The following is a 15,248-nucleotide window of genomic DNA, read 5'->3' as shown; positions in this document are numbered from 1 at the left end:
TCACATACATTCGGTATCATGCACACTGATTCCAGCATGTTTTGAGAGAAAAAGTGCTAAGTAATTTCACAGTCTCGCCCCCTCACTCCAGAAATATGTGCTTCACAGATAAAAGACAGCGGTGCCATCAGTTCCGGATAAGGGGGATTTATGGGCAGTGATTCATATTGTGCAGGGAGCAGAGGAATGATAAGACACAGGAGGATAAATAAGCTTAGAGCCTGCAGTTCTTGTGTGCCAGTACAGAGGGATGGGAAGCCTCGGGGAAGGAGCAGTCAGCGGCCATTGATTGCTTTTCTGCAGTCAGGGGCTGCCTGTCACATACTAGATACAAGGGGCTAGCCAGCCTGGCCACTCGGTGTAGTCATGCGTCACTTGTGACATTTGAAAGCTTCATTTGTGCATCAGGTTTTCCTGATGCCATTCACACGGCGTCCACAATCCTTCTGCATTCTGTCGGTGCGTCCCACCTTATTTGCAGCAACCTATGTTTCCGTTGTGCGGAGACTAAGCGCTGCATGAGGGCAGCCTGTGTGATTGTCTCGCTCTGTCAGTTTGTGTTCTCCGCTCATCTGGACGGGCAGATTCAGCTGCCACGATAAAATCTGCAGTGCCAGCGAGTACGTACTTAGCTTTTCTAAACGGGAGCAAAGCTGTTTCTAATTTATCCTCACAGCGAGAGATAAAATAAATGACTTGGGGTTGGTGCTGAGACACTTAAAAAGCCGCGGCTAAGGCAAAGTTGCAATTGTCGCAAGATGCGCGAGGGTTCAGCGCCAGTGGCATAACGTGCCTAATTTACTCTGCGCCAGCTGCTTCATATGCTCCGGTCACAATGGCCGTCCACTTATATCATACACCAGCCCGGTATGAACACCCTGTTAGATGAATCCATGTATTAGCCTTGAATGGTTTTGTTCCTACCCCCCCCCCCCCCCTTTCGTTATGCTACCTGCAATGTTCAATGTTCCTTGCTTCTGCCGCAGATCTCAATCTGGAGAGTTTATCTTGCTCCATGTTGATATCATAGCTTACTCAACACTTCGTAGACCAAGCTCATTGTGAAGAAAAATGTCCCAATCCTTCTTGAAACCACACTGACTCTGTTCTAAGGTCATGTTGGGCCTAATTCTGAGTTGTACGCACCTGCGTCCATGCTTGCGGCTTTTGCTGCCACACATCTGCTACTTCATGCAGATGTCGCTGCAAAGTCCAACCCCCTGGTGTACAGACATGCATCCGATTGTGCCAGGACTGAGACTCCCACTGTCAGCGTCCGTAGATGCTGAAATACCACTTGGTGCGTTTTTAAATGCACCATCGTTTGCACCATGGTAGCTTACACCAACCGTGCCTCCATCTGACTACGGCTTCCCATGTGAGCGATTCAGCGTCTCTTTACGTAACCACTGTCAGCGACACGCCCGCTACACTCTCATGACGCGCCCATATGACGGACCATCTCCGTATGTGCGCTAAGCCACCGCCCAGGAACGCCCACTACATATTATATACGTTTCTGAGACCATGTGTTTCCTGTGCACCTCAAACGCAACACTGACCCTGTGCGAGCGCCGTCTGGACGCATGCACAGTGCAACTTTGAAGCATCCGCAGAAGAAATTATTTTCTCCACTGCGTCCGCCATTGGCAATGCGTGACGCAAGCTGGGTCCCCGATATGTCGATTCCGGATCACTCTGTGTGTATGCCCAATCTGCGCGCTCATTAGCGATATCTTCCGGTCGGCCGTGCTGCACGGTATCGCATGTGGTGCCGTGCACGGTAATGAAGGACGGAACGAGGGATTATACCATCCTTCGCTATATTGTTCTGATATGTACCGCGGATATGATATGTCGGCCAGTCGGCCGCTATATCGTCCTGGTACACATCGTCTAGCATGGGTTCCGGACTATAGATAGACAGAAAAAAGGTAGACAATGTCTAGATAGACACCAGATTTTAGACAGTCAATAGGTTGACTGGGACAAAAGATCGACAGGGACAAAAGGTCGGCACATTAAAGGTCGACATGTAAGAAGGTTGACAGGTACAAATGGTCGACAGGGTCAAAAGGTCAACACAAAAATGGTCGCCACATGATTTTATTTGTTTTTTTAGGGTTAGGCACTTACCCCGACGGTTAGGGTTATGCACCAAGACGGAGGGTTAGGGTTAGGCACTTACCGGAGGGCTAAGGTTAGGCACTAGAAGGGCCGGTCAGGGTCAGGTACTTACCCAGACAGTTAGGGTTAGGCACCAGGAGGGTGGGTTAGGGTTAGGCATCAAGGGCATGGTTAGGGGAAAGATTTGGGCTAAAAAAATAAATTAAAAAAATCACCCTGTCGACCATTTGTACCCGTCGACCTTTTGTCCCAGTCCACCTATTGACTGTCTAACATCTGGTGTCACTGTCAACCTTTTTACTGTCTATATCTGTTAATCCACATCCGTCTAGTGTGTACCCAGCATCATAGTCATTCTCTAGCTGTGGCGTATTTTCATTTATAGTATACAATATATTTTTGAATATTGGGCCTGATCCAGCAAGGATCGCAATTGCATACGCAAATTAAGCGATTGTTAGCCACTGCTCATACAGTGCGTGCGGCGATTGCACTGTGAATCACGCTCACGGACAGGAATCCATAGCAAAGTGAGTGACAGCGTTTCGGGGTGGTGACGGGGGAGTGGTCGGAGAAGCACAGGCGTGCCTGACCGTTGGAACACCGTTGCATGGGCGTGCATAAATGACCCGCTGCGATTGCATACGCCCCTTGACTGCTCACTGCGTGTGACGGGACTTGTAAAATCCACGTAGGGTCAGACCTCCTGTAATTCTGCGTGATGGCCCCATATGCGTCGATGATACTGATGAATACGCAGAAGTGCGAGATCTTAGTAAATTGTGCTGACCTGTCCTCCTTAGGTGCAATTATGTGGTGGTGGACAGGTTTAAGCTTCTGTTTGTCCACATATTTATATTACACTGATCATAAATAATTTCATTTGATGCTGGACCACCAACCTGAGGCACCCCTTCAAGTGTCCTGAGGCACCCCAGGGGGCCACGGCGCACAGTTTGGGAACCACTGCGTTACGCTCTCCCTATTAACACAGAGCACAGCTACAATCCCCATGACACGCGTGTTCTGTTAGAACGGTGGAGGGGAGGCCATGTACATCCTCAGTCCAACTTCTTATCTGTCCTAATAAACTTCTACTATGACATACAGCATGAAACTTTGGAAATCATAAACCGTCATTTAAATCTTTGTAACTCTCACGATGGCACCGGATAAAACATGGTCGAACATGTGTCATATGTCTAAATGGTCACGCGTGTTCATCTGACTAGTGTTGGACTTATATTGGATGTTGACATTAGAAGAAAATTATATATATATATTTTTTTTAAAGTGCATATTTCATAATTAATTCTTTTCTGACCAAATATTTGATTGGAATCACAGGGTGAAGATTTTCAAAGGGAAGAAAATCAGCGGAGAGTTTGACATCAAGGTGGAACAGGTGAGTGATGAAAGTCTAATCCGGCTATTGTTCCCGTGCTATGTCCTTACTATACAGGGCACCCCAGCACCGCTAATCTGTACCTTACGCCTTTTCATGATTACAGCACATAACAAACCTTTTTAGCTGCATGTGACACGCCTGGATCCTTAGGGGCTCAAATTAGGGCTGAAAGCTTTCTGTGCACCAAATGTACTTAGCAAAATACACAAAAAAGAGAGAAACGTACCTACATGTATATGTCCAGATGCGTCCAGCTTCATACCTGTGGCGTTTGCGTCAGGCGTACAGGTGTATACATAGGCCCCACCGCAGCGTAGAGATGTGGATTGACAATGTTAGTGGTAATTACTAAAGTCACACTACCCCATTTTTACACACTATAATAACGTAATGAAGTGTCTTATACACGACAGATTAGTGGCTTGATCGTTGTCAGTATAAAATGTAATTAATACAAATACCTCTGCACCCTTTTGTGTATTTATTTAAATTCCAATGGGTATCTTCTTTGTAATAGAGCCGCCATACTAATAAAGAGGTGCTCTCAGCTAGAGGGGTCAGTGCACCATCAGCCAATCAGAAGCTGCCAGATAACCATCATCATTGTGTCGCATTGCCCCAGCCATGCTGATAGCCCCCTGTAAGACATATCTGTAGATGCGTTTACATTTAATTATGTTGCAGTTATTGTGATCAGTAATCGCAACCAACCAATCAGATTGTCCTTGTAGTTTTTCTTGGCAAGTACAGAAAATGAAAGCAAACATCTGATTGGTAGGGACTATAACATCTCTTCCCTCCGCACCAGTGTTTCAGAAATGCCCCCATATGTTCTGATGCAAAGAACCTGGCGTAGGTCGTATCTCGTATATACCTCTTTCCAGGCATTATATTTCAGATATGTCATCCTTACTCTCTGATAAACCGCTTCATCCATGTGCTACATTACACGTCACAGTCTGCGTACACGTCTGATCTATGTCTTTCCTTCCTGTGGTGGTTTGCAGGCCGAGTTCTGTGACCTGAACCTGGTGGCGCATAGTAACGGGACCTTCTCTGTGGACATGGAGGTGATGAGGAACGGCGTAAAGGTTGTTAGGTGAGTAATAGACATTATACGTCATTTATTTATTGTATATTATAGTGCCACCGTATGACGCAGTGCTGCACAAACATTACGTAATCATTCATCAGTCCCTGCCCCATGGGCGCTTACGGATAAATACACACACACACCCGCACATACACACGTCATAGGCAGATAATTAACCTGCCAGTATGTTTGTGGCTAATAGCGGTCATAACAACTGCCCAGATATTGTTTACACCGCTGCAGTATGTAGACGTCATTAAAAGCCTGTTTTAATTAGTGCGTTACATACTTCATATATACACGGGAGATTAACCACTTACACCGTGGGGCTTCCATATCTTGTACTTAATATCAGCTGCCATTACTATCCTTATCTCACCAGCAAGCGTCTCTGAGGTCACATCTTTACCTGACTGAGGGCCCGATTCAGCAGGATCACTATTCTGCTAATACGTACGCAACGCAGTTGCTAATATCAGCGGTGATAGGCAAATGATTGCATTCGCATTGCGATCGCAGCCTAACATAAGGATGCCCACCTCTCCTTACTGACATCAGTATACTTTAGCAACATAGCTAAATAATTGGTAACATCGGACCCATACGCAGACTTGCACAAGCCCAGGCCTTACTCAGAAATTGCTAACTTCCACGCACGCTATGAGACCTCACAATACGTCTGGCATAGCAGTGGCTAATTTATGAACGTCCCTGCAATGGCGTGTGCGAACGCAGTGGCATTACTGCGTTTCCCTCCGTCACCACCCACAAACGATGCTTCCTGTCAATCACTCTGTCAGGGGTCTGCGTAGCCTCTGATCGCAGTCCCGGTTGCAATAGCTAGTCAGCAGCACCAAAGACTTGTTAAGCTCTAGCATCCATGGAAACGGCACAGACCATATTTAAATGGTTCGTGATAACCGCATCGCCAATTAGGCTATAAGTAGGCCAGCTCCACCGTGACAGCCTGTGCTGTCTGCCGCTGACCAGCATTTTAACAGGCTGGCCACGATGTTTCTGAAGAGAAACGGTGAGCGGAATCCTTTCTAGCTACAAACGAGCAGAAAACTGTGTTTCGCCAGACAGCAAAGAGAATTTTTTTAAGGTGCCTATGAATAGGACCAGAGAACCTTAGCTCATTAGCTTTCCGTCTACTGCTCATCCAGGTTTTGAAGTAGGAGAGTATAGCGCAAACTGTAGCCAAGCATGTCATCGGAAAGCTCCCAGGAGACGTACGATTGCTACAGAGATTGCACAAAATACAGTCTATCCCGACACTTGGTTGCTAGACCTCTAACAAGACCTAGTTTATCATTATCTGCATTTATACCAATGGAAGATAAATACTTGACAGAGCATGCGGGTGCCAGTGCATCTGCTAATAAATTGGTCCCATCTCTGATCAATAAGAGTTCTAACATTAGGTGGCATATATCTTTATGACCATAAGTCGACTTTAGCACTTTACTGTTACTGTGCCAGCTCATGCCAGCCAAAGCAGGACTTACCGATTGCCTTGTGTCCCAGATGATACAGCCAGATAAACCAGTAGCTTGTCTACACCTGGCAGACGCCTTATGGTGCGTACACAGTTTAGCGGTATAAATGAGCGATTTGAACTATATCGTTATCGTGTAAATCTTTAATTTCTACATCAGGGTCCATAGGGTATCCACAGGATACCTTGGGGGTATAGGTGATGACGTCAGGCATCGGGCACCATAGAGTTAAGTTTTCAGCCTCCCAGGATGCACTAGGGTCCCCCTCCTATACCCCGCCCCCGAGCCAAGGCATCTCAGTTTCGTTGGTGCCCGGCTCGGAGTCGGAGCACCTGTTTAGAGGGGGGCTAAGGATAGCCCCTGAAGTTTTCTTCAAGGCAGCTGTGGCTGCCCATCTGGAAGTACACCATGGACAGTCACTACTGACGTCCATGCTGTCTTCCCTACACCCTCGCCAGTACCAGAACGCCGGTACTGGTAAGCATCTGGGGTCACAGCTAGCGGTGACCCCAGATGTTTTGGACCATGGCCGGATTTAAGGGGGACAGCAGGTAAGCAGCGGGGTCCCGCGGTGGGTCCCCGCTAAAACATGGTCCAGAGTCCCCAGGCAGGTGGCTCCCTGGGGACTAGCGGCAGCGTGGAGCCAGGTAACAAACCTGCGCTTCCACTACCCCCCTGGGATAGCGGACCGCAGCTGAGCGGTAGCGCTGCGGCGTCCCAGGGTTAATTGCATGCCAGGGGAGCGCGCCTTCCCTGTACACAGCCGGCGCCTCCCCCGCTGCACACAGCCCTCTCTGCTCCTGCCGATTGGCCCTGTGGAAGCGCTCCTCCCCCAGGCCGGCCTCCTCTCTGCTCCTTGGTGGCCATCATTATAGAAGCATGGTGATCGCTGCTGGACGCTGCTGATCGGTGGCTTCGTGGTCTGGGTCCCCCGGCATACCTCTCCTCCGTTGGAACAGGTCTGTGTATGCAGCGCTGTGTCCTACCAGACTCTGTGTCTGCGTAGCTGAGGATCAGCGCTGATAGTGCAGGGATTAATTTCTCTGCATTGTATGTGACTGCTGCTAGTGTCTGCTGCCTGTACTTTCACTTTCTACTGTCAGCCTTTTCACTGTCCCTGATCTTCTTCTGCTAAGGCCCTTGCGGTGCGGTGATTGCAGGGCGGTTCTCCCACTATACTAACGCGTATCAGTGAGAGGGGTCACATACTTGCCATCATGTCTGAGAGTGATTTTCCTCTCCAGCTTCTGTGTACTACATGTAAGGTACCTATAGCGGAGGGGGAGGGTAGCGCGGAGGGGCTATGTCGACAGTGTTTTTTATTGGCGCGACCAATTACTGCCACGGCTCCGGTACAGGAACCACCCTGGGCTTGTTTCGCCAAGGCGCTTACAACTCTAGTGGACCAGTTAGCTCCGCAACCTGCGTTCTCTCAGATGGGATTGTCCCAGCAGTCAGTGGTGTCGTCACCCATGCAGGGGTTCCCGAGACAACTGATGGTACCCCACAGTCTCCCTATTTCCCCTCTCAGGAGCCTGCGTGGGTTAATTCACTGACAAGTTCTGTGCAGCATTTGTCGGACGTGTTACAAGGGGAGTCTGTGTTGCGGCCTCACAAGCGGCCGGTGGCGTCTCTGTCTGCTACTTATGAGGATGACGAGGGGACGTCCGATGATGGGGAGATTCTGGATCTTTCTGACCAAGAGCCTCTCCGTACTAAAGAGTCGGACGCTAAGTCTAAGGTTTATATTCCTGCCCTTATTCGTGCAGTCCGCACAGCTTTAGTTATTGAGGATGATGATCTTCTGGTGTCAAAGTCCAAATATGCCTTTTTCAAGGATATTAAGGGTGACGCCACAGTGTTTCCTCTTTCGGGTCAGTTAGTAGACCATTTAGAGGAGGCGTGGAAACATCCTGGCAAACGGTATCAGTCTCAAAGGCGTTTAGCGGTGGCTTATCCGTTTGCGGACAATTATTTTTCTAAGTGGGAATCCCCTCCTCAGGTGGATTCTCATGTGACACGCCTAGTCCGAAGTGCCACATTGCCCATGCCCTCCATGTCCTCCTTGAAGGATTCTATGGACCGTAAGGTGGAGATCTGCCTAAAGTCCATTTATTCCCTCGCAGGGGGGGGGGCATCCAGACCGGCTATGACCGTATGTTGGGTAGCCAGAGCTATGGAGCGCTGGGCCGATAGCTTGGAGGCATCTTTGGATTCCGACTGTTCGGCTGAACAGTCTGAGTTGATAGGTAACCTCCGGGATTCGGCCACTTACATCAATGAAGCGGCCTTAGATATTAGTACCCTCACTTCTCGCATTTCCTCGGCAGCTGTTGCTGCTCGTCGCACCTTATGGTTGCTATCCTGGAAGGCGGACGCTGATTCCAAAAAGGGATTGGAAGCTTTGCCATTTAATGGAGAAGTCCTCTTTGGTCCGGATCTGGACAAAATTGTGGCCTCACTGGCGGCAGCCAAGTCTGCATGTCTCCCGTCTGCTGCGGTCCCTTCCAGTTCGGGTACGTCGTCCTTTCGGCCTTATAGGGCCCAGGGTAGGCCTAAGGCACAGTCCTTTCCCCGACAGGTTGGGCCCAAGAAATCGGCCAAGCCCAGGAAACAGGCCTGGAGTACCAGACGTCCGGCCCCTAAGTCTGATGACAAGCCTGCGGCCTGACGGTCCGGGCCTCCCTTTGGGGGATCCCAAAGTGGGAGGCCGCCTGCTGCAGTTCGCCCAGTATTGGTCGGCAACTACGACAGACACTTGGATTCACGAGGTGGTTTCTCACGGGTATGCCCTCTCCTTTCAGCACAGGCCCCAATCCCGATTCTTCACCACGGGTCTTCCCTTAGACCAGACCAAAGCCATGGAACTGCAGAAGGTTTTGCACACTATGCTCCAGGCTGGAGTTATAGTGCCTGTTCCATTCTCCCAGAGGGGCCAGGGTTTCTATTCCAATCTATTTTTGGTGCAGAAACCCAATGGGTCGTACCGTCTGATTCTCAACCTCAAGGCACTCAACAAGTCCTTGCGGGTACCGCGGTTTCGGATGGAGACCCTACGGTCCATAATTCTGGCGCTGGAACATGGGGATTACATGGTGTTGTTTAACATACAGGACGCTTACCTGCATGTCCCTATTCTTTTGCGTTACCAACAGTTCCTCAGGTTTGCAATCTGCAACGATCACCTTCAGTTCCGGGCGTTACCTTTTGGCCTGGCGACAGCACCACGTGTATTCCCCAAGGTTATGGCGGTCATGGCGGCGTTCCTGTGGCTGCATGTTGCCGTACCTAGACGACCTTTTGTTGGTAGCAGAGTCTCCAGAGCTCCTTCTACGCCACTTGGATCTGACGATTGCAGTACTGCAACCGCACGGCTGGTTGATAAACTGGCAAAAGTCCACTCTGATCCCGTCTCAGAGGATTCTGCACCTCGGAACCTTATTGACTCCAGTCAGCAGAAGATCTTTGTGACGGGGGAAAAGATCTCTGCCTTGCAGTTGAGGGTGCGCAGTTGTCTGCAGAGTCGCCGTGTGTCTCTACACTCGGGGATGAGGTTACTGGGCTCCATGGTGTTAGTCTTCGACATGGTGGAATATGCCCAGTTTCACTCCAGACCTCTGCAGCAATTGATCCTGTCCAAATGGAATGGACTGCCTCAGAGTCTAAAATCCCAGACGATGGTGCTCACTCCGGAGGTTCGCCTTTACCTTGCCTGGTGGTTACAGACGACCCATGTCAACAAAGGTCGTCCGTTTTGGGTGGCGAACTGGGTCCTATTGACAACGGACGCCAGCCTTCGGGGCTGGGGAGCGGTCACGGGTCCACACTTGTTCCAGGGCAAATGGACTGAAGCGGAGAAGGAGCTTCCAATAAACATCTTGGAACTCCGTGCCGTTTTCAATGCTCTCCAGCAGGCACATCGGGTTCTCCGGGGTCACCACGTGCAAGTCCAGTCGGACAACGCCACCACCGTGGCTTACATAAATCGGCAAGGAGGAACCCGACGTCGGGCGGCACTCGTAGAGGTGTCCCGCATCCTGGTCTGGGCGGAGCGCAATCTCCAGGCCATATCAGCAGTATTCATCCCGGGAGTCCTCAACTGGGAGGCGGACTTTCTCAGTCATCAGGACGTTCATCCGGGGGAGTGGTCCCTGCACCAGGACGTCTTTCAACTTCTGGTGGACAGGTGGGGTCTTCCAGAGATCGACCTCATGGCGTCCCGGCACAACAACAAGTTGCCGGTGTACGGGTCTCACACAAGAGACGAAAAGGCGTCTCTGGTGGACGCTCTGTCCGTCCAGTGGACGTTCCGGTTTGCTTATCTCTTTCCTCCGTTTTCCCTTCTTCCACGGGTAATCTGGAAATACAAACGGGAAGGAGGGACGCTCCTGTTGATAGCTCCCGCGTGGCCCAGACGGCACTGGTTCTCAGACCTTCAGGGTCTGTCCGTGGACATTCCTCTGCGGTTGCCGCTACGACCGGACCTACTGTCATAGGGTCCTTGTCTTCACCCGAACCTGACTCGTCTGTCTTTGACGGCGTGGCTGTTGAGACGGCCATGTTAAGGTCCAGGGGGTTTTCCAGCTCTGTAGTACGAACTATGCTAAGAGCTCGGAAACCATCTTCTGCAAGAATATACCATCGTGTGTGGCATACGCTCTTCCAGTGGTGTCGGCCGAGAGGTTATGCACCTCGAGAGTTCCGTCTGTCTAGAGTGCTAGCCTTCCTACAGGCGGGACTAGACCATGGGCTTCGCCTTGCTTCTTTAAAGCTGCAGGTATCTGCCCTGTCTGTCTGGTTCCATCGTAGAATTGCTACAATCCCTGATGTGCGCACCTTTATGTAAGGTGTTCTTCAAATTCAGCCGCCTTTTGTTCCACCGGTGGCGCCTTGGGATTTAGCTGTGGTCCTGAGGGCTCTCCAGGGACCGCCGTTTGAACCACTGGGCTCAGTGGATCTTAAATAGCTGACAGCTAAAACAATTTTCCTTCTGGCCATCGCTTCGGCCAGATGTGTTTCTGATTTAGGGGCTCTCTCCTGTAGACCCCCTTTCCTGATTTTTCATGGGAACGGGGCAGTGCTGCGCACTCGTCCTGATTTTCTTCCCGAAGTTGTTTCCCGTTTTCATATCAACGAGGAAATAGTTGTGCCGGCTTTTAACTCACCTGACCTGTCGGTGGGTGAGGCCACTTTGGATGTTGTGCGGGCCTTTAGGATTTATGTTGACCGCACTTCTTCGTTTAGGAAGTCGGACGCTTTGTTTGTCCTCTATGGCTTCCGTAAAAAGGGTTGGCCTGCTTCAAAGCAAACTTTGGCAGGTTGGATCCGTATGGCAATTTCAGAAGCTTATCTTCATGAAGGCCTTCCGGTTCCATCCTCTGTGAGGGCTCATTCCACTAGGTCTGTGGGTCCTTCGTGGGCAGCTCGACGTGGTGCCTCTGCAGTCAAGATTTGCAAGGCTGCCACGTGGTCCTCTGTCCATACCTTTGTGAGGTATTATGCGTTTGACACCTTTGCCTCTCAGGATGCTTCCTTCGGGCGGCGGATTCTCCTTTCAGCACAGGAGCGTCCCCACCCTTGAAGGATACTGCTTTGGGACATCCCCAAGGTATCCTGTGGATACCCTATGGACCCTGAAGTAGAAAATATGAGATATGGTAAGAACTTATCTTTGTTATCTCTATTTCTACGAAGTCCATAGGGTTCCACAGGACTCCCGCCCTGTCGCACCTGTGCTGCAGATAGGCTTTACTCTGGTCACTGGTTTTTCCGTCTCCCCCTGGTGAGAATGTGATTCTTGTGTGTGTCCAGATCTTTTTTCTTTCTCTTCCTTCTCCTCCTCTGGCCTATGGCTTGGTACATAACAGAGATGTCTTGGCTCGGGGGCGGGTTATCGGAGGTGGACCCTAGTGCATCCTGGGAGCCTGAAAACTTAACTCTATGGTGCCCGATGCCTGACGTCATCACCTATACCCCCAAGGTATCCTGTGGAACCCTATGGACTTCGTAGAAATAGAGATAATAAAGGTAAGTTCTTACCATATCTCATATTTATTAGGTCCCTACAAACTCACCGACGACCAGCGATGCGCAGCCACGTATGGACGATAGCGATATAGTCCATCGGCCGTGCATGCAGGTCAACTTGCTCGATATCGGGCAAGTTACTAAAGGCAGGTCGCTATAGTCGTCGGTGAGTAGGTGGTGTGCTGGATGATCGATATTGATCATCCAGCACACCAGGGAGGGCGCAGGACAATCAGCCAGCGATATCGTATCGCTGGCTGATCGCTACATGTGTATCCACTACACAAGCGTGGAACGACCATATGATTACAACATTGTAATCGTTCAATTGTTCATCATACTGTGCAGTGGATAATGTGCCCACATTATGGGGCACATATGTCAGTGCAGGCACCCTCCCTCATCCCTGAACATGCACAACCTGTCGATATAGACAGGTTGGCCTGCATGTTCAGGCGATTACAAATGCCGACAACGACCAGCGGAACACGCATCGGTGGTCATTGTCAACATTTTTCTGCACGATTAATGAGCGATTGAACGATTACGATGTCGTAATCGTTCAATCGCTAATTTTTCTCGTCTAGTGGATACGCGCCTTTATACTCGTGTATCGGGCAGAATCAAAGTCCAATTAATTTCCGTAGCAAAGTTCACATTGGCAACATGAGTGACATCTGTGGGATATTGCAGTCTGTGCTGTTAATTATAAGGATGGTAGAAGTCACTGATGCGTTCCATGACCATATAGAATTATAGATGCACAAGGCAAGAAGGCCTCCTATATAGATCACAGATCTGAAAGGTGAAGTGATGATATCAGAGCTCAGGATTTGTACAGACACCATCACTTATGCATTGTAACAGTCTATAGATATAGTTTGGGGTAAGAATATTATCTGTGCAGCTCTGGCAGAGTTATAGATAAATGTACACGTGTGTCAGTCACACACTATAGACCCTCGCGGGTGCAGCTGTCTGAGAGCTCCACACAAGGGCCTGACATGGAATGAATCACAGCTGTCTGAGAGCTTCACACAAGGGCCTGACACGGAATGAATCACAGCTGTCTGTGAGCTCCACACAAGGGCCTGACACGGAATGAATCGCAGCTGTCTGAAAGCTCCACACAAGGGCCTGACACGGAATGAATCGCAGCTGTCTGAGCGCTCCACACAAGGCCCTGACACAGAATGAATCGCAGCTGTCTGAGAGCTCCACACAAGGGCCTGACACGGAATGAATTGCAGCTGTCTGAGAGCTCCACACAAGGGCCTGACACGGAATGAATCACAGCTGTCTGAGAGCTCCACACAAGGGCCTGACACGGAATGAATCGCAGCTTGCTGAGAGCTCCACACAAGGGCCTGACACGGAATGAATTGCAGCTGTCTGAGAGCTCCACACAAGGGCCTGACACAGAATGAATCGCAGCTGTCTGATAGCTCCACACAAGGGCCTGCCACAGAATGAATCGCAGCTGTCGTACATCACTCTGTTGCATCTCCATTTATGGCTGGAGGGGCGTAGCTGGGAGGTAACGATGTGTCGACGCGGAGACTAAATTTTATGAGGGCATGTCATATGCATGTAGGGGGGGATTTCAGACTACGCAGGGTTGTGCCTTTGCATTGACGTGTACTGCTGCAGCTTCAGATTATCAACACACAAATGCTGTATGAAGTCATAAAGTTGGCGATCGAAAGGTCGATGATGATGTTGACGTAGTTAAAATGTTTTCATGTTAATGTGGCTATTGCAAGATGTTGACATGGAAAAATTTCTACATTAGAAATGTTGATATGTTTAGGTTAGGATAACCGTCAGGGTTAGGCTCTCACCGAGTCACTGAGAACTCAGACTATCAGTTCACCCGGAAGTCTGCAATCACTGAGGCACTGGGAATGCAGACTATCAGTTCACTAGGAACCTCTGCAATCACTGAAGCCCTGGGAATGCAGACTATCAGTTCATTATGGAACCTCTGCAATCACTGAGAACGCAGACTATTAGTTCACCTGGAACCTCTGCAATCACTGAGGCACTGGGAATACAGATTATCAGTTCACCCGGAACCTCTGCAATCACTGAAACCCTGAGAATGCAGACTATCAGTTCACTTGGAACCTCTGCAATCACTGAGGCACTGGGAATTCAGATAATCAGTTCACCCGGAACTCTGCAATCACTGAGGCACTGGGAATTCAGATAATCAGTTCACTTGGAACCTCTGCAATCACTGAAGCACTGAGAATGCAGACTGTCAGTTCACTTGGAACCTCTGCAATCACTGAAGCACTGAGAATGCAGACTGTCAGTTCACTTGGAACCTCTGCAATCAATGAAGCACTGAGAATGCAGACTATCAGTTCACCCGGAACCTCTGAAATCACTGAAGCACTGAGAATGCAGACTATCAGTTCACCCGGACCCTCTGCAATCACTGAAGCACTGAGAATGCAGACTATCAGTTCACTAGGAACCTCTGCAATCACTGAGAATGCAGACTATCAGTTCACTAGGAACCTCTGCAATCACTGTGGCACTGAGAATGCAGACTATCAGTTCACTTGGAACCTCGGCAATCACTGAAACCCTGAGAATGCAGACTATCAGTTCACTTGGAACCTCTGCAATCACTGAAGCCCTGAGAATGCAGACTATCAGTTCACCTGGAACCTCTGCAATCACTGAGAATGCAGACTATCAGTTCACCTGGAACCTCTGCAATCACTGTGGCACTGAGAATGCAGACTATCAGTTCACTTGGAACCTCTGCAATCACTGAGGCACTGGGAATTCAGATAATCAGTTCACCCGGAACTCTGCAATCACTGAGGCACTGGGAATTCAGATAATCAGTTCACTTGGAACCTCTGCAATCACTGAAGCACTGAGAATGCAGACTGTCAGTTCACTTGGAACCTCTGCAATCACTGAAGCACTGAGAATGCAGACTGTCAGTTCACTTGGAACCTCTGCAATCACTGAAGCACTGAGAATGCAGACTATCAGTTCACTTGGAACCTCTGCAATCAATGAAGCACTGAGAATGCAGACTATCAGTTCACCCGGAACCTCTGCAATCACAGTC

At 49.6% G+C, this 15,248-nt stretch overlaps 1 protein-coding gene across 6 annotated transcripts in view; it reads left to right on the top strand.

Annotated features, from left to right (window-relative positions):
• SYN1 (synapsin I) overlaps positions 1-15,248 on the top strand; it is a 156,548-nt gene that overhangs the window by 81,878 nt on the left and 59,422 nt on the right. For all 6 annotated transcript variants that reach the window (XM_088469980.1, XM_088469971.1, XM_088469945.1 and 3 more), the window contains exons 2-3: positions 3,475-3,532; positions 4,543-4,634. In XM_088469980.1, coding sequence (XP_088326106.1) covers positions 3,475-3,532; positions 4,543-4,634 — 150 coding nt within the window. The remainder of the gene's footprint in view (positions 1-3,474; positions 3,533-4,542; positions 4,635-15,248) is intronic.

This window comes from Taudactylus pleione, unplaced genomic scaffold (genome assembly GCF_031769625.1).
Source record: "Taudactylus pleione unplaced genomic scaffold, aTauple2 ptg000013l, whole genome shotgun sequence".
In the NCBI taxonomy this organism is placed as follows: Eukaryota; Metazoa; Chordata; class Amphibia; order Anura; family Myobatrachidae; genus Taudactylus; species Taudactylus pleione.
Note: the sequence above shows the minus strand (reverse complement) of the source record. Positions and strands in the feature narration are given on the sequence as shown.